General features: G+C 35.7%; 1 protein-coding gene across 2 annotated transcripts; it reads right to left on the reverse strand.

Annotated features, from left to right (window-relative positions):
• Positions 1–956: 956 nt before the first annotated feature.
• Positions 957–11,855, reverse strand: LOC107777055 (proteasome subunit beta type-7-A). Of its 2 annotated transcripts, none has more exons than XM_016597017.2 (9): positions 11,701–11,855; positions 11,457–11,619; positions 2,397–2,538; positions 2,182–2,278; positions 2,016–2,085; positions 1,819–1,923; positions 1,626–1,724; positions 1,433–1,517; positions 957–1,225 (listed from the first exon to the last, which is right to left on the reverse strand). In XM_016597017.2, the coding sequence occupies exons 2-9, from the start codon at positions 11,601–11,603 to the stop codon at positions 1,149–1,151; spliced, it is 822 nt and encodes a 273-aa protein (XP_016452503.1). In that variant the 5' UTR covers positions 11,604–11,619; positions 11,701–11,855; the 3' UTR covers positions 957–1,148. The 2 variants fall into 2 exon arrangements, with proteins under 2 accessions (XP_016452503.1, XP_075089266.1); XM_075233165.1 differs by having other exon boundaries at positions 11,711–11,847.
• Between the last annotated feature and the right edge of the window lie 218 nt (positions 11,856–12,073).

Raw genomic sequence — 12,073 nt, forward strand, 5'->3', positions numbered from 1 at the left:
AGCTGAAATTTTGAAGATAATCCATCAATTCATGCCATCTTCCAAACTGATAAAAGAATTTCTTGATCAGTTTATTCGTGGATAATCCTTCTTCACTATACTTTTACTTTCCATGTGGTAATATTGGAATAACTCAGTAATAAGGTTTTCATAATGCAATTTGAGGTACATTCTGACCACTACTTCATACATATAAGCTTGAAAGGAAGCGAGACGAAATACTTGTATTGTAAGCAGTTGTTCCCATAGCAGCTGTAGCACTTTGAATACTTGTAAGAGAGCTGATTTTCCAGAACCTTAGTTGGCCAAGTTGGGTTTTAGAAATGTTTTCCAATAAAAAGTTTTATTTTTGAATCAAACAAGATTATTTTGGGGTTTCCTAAATCTTTCCCGAAAATGCACTCCTTAAAAACAACAATAGTATGACGCAATTATTTGGGAACGGTTTGGTTTGGCCAATGAGAAAGATAAGCAAACAAACCAATACCAGGGATTACTGACTAGAGTAATTTTTGTTGGGGAACTTTTTTAGCAGCTTTGCTATTTGTTTTCCTTTTCCTTTGCTTCCTATTGACATTGTTCTCTCTGCTCTTGGGAAGAAACAGACCGATTTAGCAGTAAATAGTAGTATCTTCGATGTTCCAACTACTTAATTTGTACAGTTGTGATCTTCACCCGCTTTTGTTTTCACAATCATTTCAGCAGATTTTATCCAAAATTGGCCAATAAAACTTCAAATGTTTTCCTTTTCTGTCATTTTGCTTTCTACATTTGAGAAAATAATTAGGAGATGGTGACCCCAGCAAATGTTATATTGATATAAATGCTATATACAGCACCAGGGCAAACATCTCTGTCATTCTCTCTGCCATAATTGACGATAATTGTCTTTCTTTCCTTCGCAAACAACACAAAAACTCGACTTAAACTGCAAGAAAAACTATTGACAACACTAGGGCAACAAAAACTACAAAATCCTTCATTTAGACCCCGCCAATCTTTCATTCTCTAGCAACAAATTTGTTTGAAAGCTACGTCTGATGAAACAGATTAAATAGGTCATTTAGAAAAATTACAATAGTTCCAACTACTGGAAATAGTTTAACTTCTTCAAAGAAATGACAATGGAACTCATCATTGCAATACAGCTATTCTTCCATAGCGTCTCCACCTTCAATTACCTCTACCACCTCTCTTAATGGTGTAATCTTTGTAAGAAGAACTTCTGTAAGCACAACAACAATTCAACTGACAATATTAGTAAAATGCAAAGCATTTGAAAGAAACAAATTTGTACTTTTAACAAGGTATATCTCAGTTGCATTGGAGGTTGACAAGTATGAAAACATTACAAACAACAATTGCGCCTTAGTGCCAAACAAGTTGGGATCGGCTATGTGGATCTTCACTGACCAAGTATGAGAACACTAACCAGTCCTTTTAGGGAATGAGTAACCCTTCTGTGGATAGGTGCGAGGATTAGGCAACATATGATTCCTCAAGTACTCCGTGTGCCCCTAACAATCACCAGTAGAAGTTTTAAAGCGATATACTAACCAAATATTACATGCTTTATGTATAATAAGGAGAAAATTCTGTCATTGCTTGCTAAAGGGAGATCAAACCTTTGTTATTATACAGATATCAACGTTGCTTCCACTACCAAGATCATTGAACACCCCAGACAATATGGCCTCTGCTACTAGCTTTATCCCTTCATCTTTCTGCACCAAAACTCCACCTCAACATTTAACAATTTACAATGTATATAGACGCCAAATCCAGTGGACTAAACATAGCTGCAGGAAATGAGCTTACACTTAACCCTTCCCGGTATTTTGACTCAAAGATTGCTATCGCTGCAAGGGAACCAGAGCCCATTGTAGCATATGGCAGAGTATCAGTTGATCCATGTGGATAAATCTGAGAACAGGCCATTGACCAGCAACATTCAGGATTTCTACAATGGGAAAAATAATAATATACTAAAGCGACTCCAACACAAGACCACTCACAGTATGCAGATGTGGTCCTGTGACATCAACCCCACCAAGGACCAAAGCAGCTGAGACGTAGCCCTGGTAGCTGGTTAAGAGAACATAGTTAAGCCTCTGTTTTATCAATTTAATTGCATGCAAAGATGTTATTTTATCACGAAGCAACATTAAAATATAAGCACACCTGAAAAGATGAGTCTTCAAAAGAGTAAGAGCTGTCACAACCCTGGATTCACGACCAGTGTGATACCTATGAAGCTTCAGTTGGGAACTGACCATGTCTATAAAATAGCAGTTGCTACTTAAGGTATGAGAGAGAAATAGAGAGACAAGGATTTGAAACTTGAGAAGAGATGTTATTATTACAAACAGAAATACATGGATATCAAACTCAATTACCAGTCACTGCCTCAGTATCAGCAGCTGTCCCTGCTCCACAGCAATATATGTTAGGGGCCATGTAATGAATCTTCTCACAGTTCTTATCAGCAACAATTGGCCCTTCAGTCGCCCGTGTGTCTGCTCCAAGAATGACACCATCCTGAAGACAAAACACTAAGCTGTTAAATAAGAATCACTTCCAAAGTCTGCTGGTACAGCATGCAGCAATCGTGGATAATTGTACGAATGGGATACTCCTAAAGGCAATTTGATCAAACGTGTAACTTCCTGAGTCTGCTGATCCCCTACATGCAGGTTCTTACGAATGATCAATCAGATGAGACATTCATAAAAGCAACATCACCCATAAAGGAAAAAAAATGACGATGAAGGTATATCAAAAGATACTGTAAAAAGGAGAAAAAGAAAGAAAAACATGTAGGATTGGCAGAGACTTACGGACCGATATCATTCAGCAATGCCGTTAACAATGTTTATGGTTCTTAATTTCATATATGGAAGATAGCCCCAAGCTAATAGCCGCTGTCTCTATCCCTAAAGGCCGAGGGCGGTGGCTTTCTTGTGGTTGTAATTGCGAAGTCATTCTATTTTGGATTTCTTGTTCCTGCAGCTGAGAAGTCTGAAGCTACACCCTTCTATAACACCTTGCCCCTTAATGATAAGATAAGCTCCAGAATTAGCGGATAACCCAGTCCTTTCTTTGCTTGAAGTTAGTATGGAATGGAGCTACTTTGGCCGCAAAATTCAAACTAGACTCGGTGCTTGACAAGGGGATTTAGTAGGTTTTTGCAATTATGTCTATCATATTAAGAGGGGTTTCATCTCATTTCTTTTTTTAATAAGTAAAATGGGTTTCGTCTTCCTTTATATAGAGCTACTCGTATAGTGTTCCAATTGGAGAAAAATAATAGTGGAACGAAGTTAAGAAGGCAAAGTACACAAGCTATAAGTCCCAGACTCCAAATTCCAAACATTAACGTAGAAACATACTTTATGGTTGATGGCTCTGCTTTTCACAACATGCATGCTATTGCCGGATTGTAATAACAAACTCCGAGTTGTCAAAGATAAAAGACAAAAGCTCTCCACACTTTCTTATTGTCCTCAAATAACAATTTCTTCTCTGTTTTACCTTCTCTGTCACATTACATCTATATATTGGCCATTGGTAGGCTACGACTCTACCTTCCAAGGAAAAGAGAAAAACAATCCTCCAGGCCACCAAAAATCTCCTTTCGTGTAATACGAGTCTCTTTGCAGTTTAGGTTGAAAGATCTATATCTCACCTTGCTGTAATTAACCGGTTCAAATTCGAAAACTCTACCATTTATGATATATAATCTACACTTTAAAATAAGGGAAAAAGGTCAAATTTGCCCCTAAATTATGCGAAATGATTTAGATGTGGAAAAGGTCAACTAGTAACGGTTGCTATATCCAGACCATTTCGCAAAGTTTAGGGGCAAATTTGATCCTTTTTTATTTTTTCACTCACTGTCCTTCATCTTCCAAACATTCACTTCATACACCAATCTTCTCGGTCAAAGTTCCTTCTCCGCTGCATAACTAACACCTCAAAACACCCCTTTAAACAGATTCTAATAGAAAAGAAGACGAGGCGCCAAACCTCACACTATCTCTTTTCTCAGTCCACCACAATATATCGCAAAAGCCTTGGTCCCACAATTTCATTCCACGACACCACCATAACCTCATTCGTCAACCATCGATTGACCTCTGTTGATACCTCAAAAAAAAAAAAAAACTCACTTAAAAACGGCTGAGAGGCCACCAACAACATTCTTCCATTTGCCTCTGTTCTCCCTTTTCCAGAACCCTTTCGAAAAGACAACCATGAAGACCCACTGAAAAAAACTCCACCATGGCCAAAAACCATCATTGCCAACTACTGTCACCAACAAAAAACTATTTTTTTGCTTTGTTTCCCCGATAGAACTAGATCAGCAAGAAGCCCACCAGCAACAACCATCGACCACTTTTTCACTATCTACTTCACCTTCTTCCTCCACTCCAAAAGTACTAAACCTTTCTCACCATCACCATTTCCTCACCTAAAAAATGCCACACCAAGCACCACATCTCACCACCCTTCCTCACCACACAATGTTCAACGAAAAGACAAAAAGTCACCATAATCACCACCTTATCACCAACACAGAACTCACTATAGAAATCTTTCATCACCAAAAACAACCTTCATCAACAAGACAAGCCATTATAATATCTAAAGCAAAAGTCATCTTCGAATGTGTAGGTTGGAGTTGGTAAGAGAAAAGACTATAGTTAGAAAAATAGGCGTTAAAAAGGGAGTGTTTTGAGGAGTAGGTTTTGTGATGAAGAAGATTCTTGGCTAGGATGTGAGGTGATTTTTCGGGAAGATGAAAGACAACGAGCGAAATGAAAAAGGTCAAATTAGCCCCTAATTTTGCAAAATGGTCTAGATATTGCCTCCATTAATATTTTGCAATATATGGAACACGTGGCAGCCAGCCCCAGGTGCTAATAAAAGTGCTTAGATACTTAATAAAAGTGCTTAGATACTGAATAGATCCAACTAATGCTCCATCTATCAATAAGGGCATGTGTACCATTTTTGTAATGACAAGGGCATACCTGAACCCAACTATTAGTGAAGGGTATATCGAGAGTTCTAGACCATTTCACATAGTTCAAGGGCAAATCTGAACCTTTTCAGCATAAAACGATTTTAGTAGTTATTGTGATTTGCACACACAACAAGATCTCCAAAATGCAGATTTTGAGGAGCATTATGCCTTGCTATCCATAAACATTGCGTCGTATTTTTAACAGCTGATGTACGATTTACTGTCTTAGCATAGGTATGATTATATCTGCTGATAACGAAGTTAAGCTGTATTGAGGAAATCGTTTTGTCTCAATCAATCAAGAATGTTATATATTTCAGGAGCTAGATTAGTTGGCGATGAACAAGTAAGAATTGCCTCAACCAAAATTGATGGAATTGGACCTGCCTATACCTAGGATTTCCATTTGGTTCGGCTGTAGTTTCATAGATCTACATGGGAATCTTCGTTAGATCGATCATGCAGTTAGATCGATTGGCCTACCAGAGAGTTGGCATTAGAAGACTGACACTCACAACACCAACAAAGCTGGACGACATACGATCAAAAGTTCGGGATGATGTGATCCAAGTCAATAGGTTAGGAAGATCAAAGATAATTGTTTGTAATAAGGGAAAAATAATGAATGGTCAATTCACGGTTAGAAATTCCACTAACAACTTGGTGAGAGTTTGTCAACCACTCCTTCCAAAGGACTCTAAGGATAGGAATAGCCAAAGATCAAAACATAGCATGAAAATTACAAACTTCATACTTCAAAGCAAAAAAAAGCCAAAAAATAAACGGAAGGAAAGACAAGAAAAAAGCGTGGGCCACAGATGCAATATTTTCTTGGTGAACTAAGCAACATTTTCTTCATCACTCTTCTTTGTGTCCCTCTAAACAAGGCAGTTGGAATCAAATGGAAGAAAATATCTTCCACCAGTAGGCAACATTATGAATGGTGTACAAAACTCATCTTTCTTTCCATTTTTACTCCAAATATGGCAGAGGATTTTTGATAAAAAGAGAAAAGTTTTCGATGGCAAGGTAAAGTTGTTTTGCCCACACAATTTCCTCGCAGAAAAGTCCTATTAACATATGCTGTCAGTAGCCAAATGTTAGATACTAGTAGCAGAATATTCGGGTAAATATACAACCTATGCGTGTATATTTTAATAGAGACAAGTTAATATGTATGAATTTCAGAAGCAATGAAGCCTCTCTCATGTAGTTTGCAAAACAATAGAAATCTTGTCCAAACAAGTGAAAGCAAACAACTAGTAAAACGGTCTTTCACCACAACACTCAAATGCCTTTCGCCTGAAATGATCCTTCCCCAAGTAAATGATGGATCCTGAAATGCTATCTCCATTTTGAACTTCAATGCAAAAGACCCAAACCAAATGTCTTTTTTTTTGTTCTCCTTAAATTATTTAGAAAAAGGCGAAAGCTCCAATATCTAGATGAAAATATAGTACGCAAATGTTGATGCATGTGGCTTATAACAAAATAAAAGCACTGCTTTTAATTTAATTCCTGCAGCAAGTTTGCTCGCACCTAGACTATTCTACCATTAGCATCATTCCACCAATATGGGTGTTCGATAGCTCTATCCACCAAAATTTAAACATATGAAAAAAAACTAATCTTGTTTTACATCTACTAGGATTTGAACTCTGATCTCCCATAGTGTACATTCCATTCTTGCAATTAATGCACCATTATGGATTAAGTCTTACTACAAATCTCACTAATGTCTCAAAAATTCTTTGTGTTTTCGTGTAGTTTCTTCTCATTTGAACGTCTTGAGTTACGTTTTTGTGTGAACAAGCCTAATTTAGATTTATTTTGGAACTAGGTGCAATTGGTATGAGAAATCATTTTCAGCTTGTTAAGTATCAAAAACACGCGCATTGAGGTTCAAGGGCTCGCACTGAGGGCAAAGGAACTAAGGGATAGATCAAAATAGACAAGGAAAGAGGAAAAGATGCCACATAAAGGGGATCATGACAGTGTAAAAAATAGGCATGCACAGTGTTGATGACATGGTTAAATAAATACATGTATATTCTCTTTAACTTAAGCTTTTACATGAGATAGTCACACAGTTCGACATGGTATCAGAGCAGGCAGCGGTCTTGGTTTGAGTTCTCACCGCCACCCATTATCAAAAGACCTTTTGCCTGCTTGGCCCATGAAAAAGAACCAGCCCCGCACATGAGGGGCATGTTGAAGACATAATTAAATAAATAAAAGTTTGTTCTTTCTAATAGCTTCAAATTCTAGACAGATGTCACACAATCAACACACAACACAGAGCGTTATAGGGTGAAGGACGAGGAATTTATGTTCAATTCATGACCTACTGTTCGGAAGCACCCTTCTAAGGGAAATTCCATCTTTTAAATATTTTAACATGGTATAAATAATTAGGGCTTTTTTGGGAGGGCGATTCAACCTTTTTGGGAGCAAAAACAAGGTACAAGAGCAAGGCACGCGACAATGAGAAGATTACCATAGAGTTTCATATTTTCTCCATTGTTCTCGAGTTTAAGATATGTTTTTTTATTTATTATTGTCCGCCAGATTATGTGCAGCTAGGATCTCTTGATCTAGAGTTGTGGTGGAACTTGATATCTTTATTGTTGTATTGCGATTTGTATATTTATTGCATGAATCATCTATGTAGTTGAGTTACTGATTTAATTATGTGTTTGATTGTTTCATGTCCTTCAACAATTCGACCCTGTTTATGAACCTTAGTTGAAAATGAGAAAAGGGAATCTAGGTAGTAGGGGCTTGATTTGCAGTAAAATAGACACATATTTGCTCTCCTTACGTAGCCAGTCAATTATGTTAACCTTAATGCATTCTTTCGTCTTTTACCCTTTTGATCTCAACCTTAATGCATACTTTTTAACTGAAATGAGAAAACTCATAGAAATATAGGGAATTGGTCAATTTGCATAGAGAATAGCATATCGAAAGAGTCTTGCTACTATAAAATACCCTCAAGGTTAATAGTATAGTGCATAGAACATAGCAGAATGAATGACATTGACAATAGAAACTATATAGAAAAGTTAAGAATGGTCGAACAAGGGCAAATTTGTCATTTTACTCTGCCATTTTTTTTAAAATTTTTCGATACATATTCCAACCCAAAACACTCCTGACACAATTCTAGAACCCTCATCTGCTTTCATAAACCTATTTTCTTCATTTCACACTTCGAACTACAACTCATCTTTCAGTTACATTCATCTCCTAGCTGGGTATCTCAATTTTAGATAAGCTTTTCCCTTAATTTTTGCTTTAATCTTCTCCAGCTTTTGCTTGTCTGAGTCACTTATTTGCCCTTGAACAATTTATTGTACTTCCCAATGAAATGTCTTATGTGTGAATTCAAATGCAATCCAAAGCCACCTACTGCTTTATCATCGTTCTACCCTTTCGATGGGGATTGAGTGTACGTCGGAGCTTGCGGATGTATCAAAGCCGCCTCTTCTTTTGTTTAATCTCAGAAGATCTCATCCATTGAGATCGAGCACGATAAATGGTAAGATTATTTATTTGTTAAACATTTTCATTTGTTGTGAGAAATTTTCAGGGTTAGTTTTCTCAACTAATTTTTCCTATTAATTGAACAAAGTAGCTTTTTAAGATGAGATCTGAATATATCATAGAGGGATACAAGGTTTCTAATTGTTTTCTTTATTTATCTGTTTACGCTTTTTGTTCCCTATTTTTTTTTTTTTTTTACAAAACGTGGTGTTGTTCCAGCAACTGCAGATAGTACTAAGATGTCGACAAAGAATATTAATTCAGGGATGGGTTGGAGTTTCATAAGAGCATTAGCTCAGATAGTATTGCTTTTTCCTTACTCTCACAATTTGGATGGTTCAATCTGCTTTACTCTCGGTAATTTCTTTTCTTTCTAATTAATTTTTGTTGATGACTTTTGTCATAAAAGATTAAATACAGATGATTCATAGTAGTAAGGAAGAAATATCTTTTGTTGTTAATGAGTATAAAATGCTCTATTAAATAATTGAGTAATTCAACAAATTCAATCTTGTGGCATATCAAATTAAGTTAGGCATATAAAATAGAGTTTGTGAACGACCTATATAATCATTGTTGAATTTGTGTAAACAATTAAACAAGCAAAGAAAGTAAGATTGAAAGAAGAAAGGTTCCATGAACAACCACTAAATTAAGTGAAGATGCTCTAGACAATTGTACAGGAGTCGAGGATAGAAGAATTTGCGGAAGATAAATTTAATAATCGTCTTATTAAGATTCAAGACAGACAAAAATGTGTTTTGAGAAAAAAGGAATTCAATGAGATTTAGTATGTATGAGTTTGTATGTTTTTTCTTATAAATGCAGTTAATATATAAAGCAAAGTAGCATGTATGCGAGATTTTTAACTTACTTTGATTATCAATTTCCATAATGGAATCTTTGAATCCTCCATTGATTGATTAATTTTAGTTATAGTAGAAGTTAATAAAGATGCACAACAACTCTATATTGTTGCGAACTTCTTTAGAAATTGATCAAAATGTATTGTTGTTTAGTGTTGTTGCGGAAAGTAGTAGGAGTATGCTGTTATTCCGATTTAACAGATCATCTTAATGTATATGTGATTGGTATTGCTGATTCATGTCTTTTTCCCTTTCATGTCTTGCCTTTGAGCGCTCTAATGCGTTGGACGATTACTAAAACGTTTTAAAAATCCTCATTTTGGTCCATTTAAAGTTTTTACTTCTTATAGGAAAACCAGAAAAAATATCTATATTTTCTTATGCAAGCGATATACTCTTAGATGCTTTGATTCAATACTGTTTCTATCAAGTTTAGAGAATCAAAATAAACCTTGTAGATTATGCTGTTGTGGTTGAAAAGTTATTGCTTGTGGTCTTACTATTTGAGAATTGAATCTTTAATTAGTGTCTCGATTATGTTGTTTATTAAAGTGGTTCACTGATATATGTAGGTGGAAGGCTTTAGATTTTGCAGCTTTCAAAAGGAGTTCAGCAGTGTTTTTCAATGTCAAAAAAACAGAAATTGATGTCTTTTGGTGGTTGGAGCACGTATATGATGAGCGAAGGATGGAAGGGGACTGTCAAAGAATGGGAAGGCTCAAAAACTTGCTTTGCAACATTGGCTAGAAGTTGTGCATTGTCCTAAATCTTTTTCATATCTTTCATCCTAAGTAGCATTAAAGCTTTTATAGCTATTCATATATATTCCTGCCTATTGAAGTGACTATTTGTTGTGTTATTATAGCATTGAATTCTCCAAATAAAGAAAGTCTCTATGAATTATTTCAGTAAGTTATTTTATTCTTCAAGAGTGCCATTTATTATGAAACTGATTCTTCCTTCTACTCTAACGCGTGTCCTGAAAGTTAAATCTCTCAACTTATCTTCTACTAGTGAGTGTTCCCTTGCAGGATTTTGCACCTATGTTATATGAATAAAGATATTTATAAAATATTTCTATGAGTTGAAATATCTCAGGGTTGACATCTTCTTGTATTAGCAACTTTTTTTGAAGGTTGTATGTTGGAGATGTGAAAGAAATACATCTTGAAGTGCAATAGATGTGCATGTTGTTGTGTCTTCGTCAAAACAACAGTAAAGTTGTCTTCTGAAAGGAGGGAGGAGAATACTAGGAAAATTATCTGCAGAATCAGTTGATGAATCAGTTGATGTATCCTATTTATTGATATCCTATTTATTGATAACCTGGATCTAGACTCTGGATTTAGATGTTTTTCATTCTTACAGTTGAATTGGCTATCATTGGGTTATATTAGTTATGTTTTCTTCTGTCTATCATTGGGTTATATTAGTTATGTTTTCTTTTCCTTCGTGTCTTTTGCTATCCATCATTCAATATGACCATAATTTTGAAGTTATTGTAAAAGAGCTACTAGATTCTTGTCATTTTTCCTCTAAATTGCCAGAGATTAAATTTGATTTTGTTCACATGAGCACATACATCTAAGTCACACCGTTGGGCATGTGCTCACAGGCGTCACCTTATCTAGTTGACAATAGAAGCATCAAGGAAAGCTGTATCTCTACAATCCTTACTCTTAGATAATCCGAAAACATGCTTATTGATTGTCTTCTTAGTATTAAACATTTCCCAGTACCTCTCGTTTTAGATTCTTAGTTCAACCAACAATTCTCCTTTTTATTAGTAACAATTTAGTCTAAGGATTTAGTTAAACGGAATCCACATTCTCATTCGTGAACCATACTTTGCTTACTCAATATTACTAGAGCTATCGTGTAGAGAGATAAAATTCATTCAAATTGCAACATTAAGGAACACTAAGCTATGTAGGCCAGTCAAGACCCAAATAAAAAGGGGAAATACTGATATAAATTAGAAACATTTCCAGTCTAAACAGAATAACCACTATAGGTACCTGAAAAATTAAGCCGACGATGGTAGTGCCAGTCTTGAGGAAAGAAGGACCCCGAAGTCCTTTATTCACAAGCATCTCATTCCTTCTGCACAAATCAAAGCTAAATCCACCCTTCATAGGAACATCCGTTGTTGCCTTAGACGCCATTGCTGCTAAAGATAACCTAAAAAAATAAAAAAAATATGAGACTGAAAAGGCAGTCTTGATTGCTGGGACAAGAAAACAAAAGGCAAAAGAGTATTACAGGTTGTCACCAAAATTTTAAAAAACCCTCCGATTAATCTTTTTCAGTAGTGATTTACGAAGCTGATGATTTGAAACCACCGAGAGAGAGAGAGAGAGAGAAAGAGAGCGAGCTGAGTGATGATATGAGAGACTCGGGATCTTGTAAAAGAGACCAGTAGGCTTGGAGAATAAGAAAAGAGGGCAAAGTGCACCAATAATCAATTTTAACCCCTCTATATAAAATATATCTACAATTTACAATGTATTTAAAAATTAATAATTCACCTAACTAATAGCCCGTTTGGCCAAGCTGCAAAAATAAGCTTATTTTGAGAAGTACTTTTTTAAAAAAAATACTTTTCTCAAGAGTACTTTTGGTGAGAAACAGTTTG

This window comes from Nicotiana tabacum, chromosome 16 (assembly GCF_000715075.1).
Source record: "Nicotiana tabacum cultivar K326 chromosome 16, ASM71507v2, whole genome shotgun sequence".
NCBI lineage: Eukaryota > Viridiplantae > Streptophyta > Magnoliopsida > Solanales > Solanaceae > Nicotiana > Nicotiana tabacum.

What these genes read in the sequence shown, in the direction of transcription:
- LOC107777055 (XM_016597017.2), bottom strand. Translation starts at nt 11,603, where the DNA reads ATGGCGTCTAAGGCAACAACGGATGTTCCTATGAAGGGTGGATTTAGC. An exon ending in CAGGACCACATCTGCATACT is followed by an intron (nt 1,924 to 2,015) that starts GTGAGTGGTCTT and finishes GCCTGTTCTCAG; the next exon opens with ATTTATCCACATGGATCAAC. An exon ending in CTCATTCCCTAAAAGGACTG is followed by an intron (nt 1,226 to 1,432) that starts GTTAGTGTTCTC and finishes TTGTGCTTACAG; the next exon opens with AAGTTCTTCTTACAAAGATT.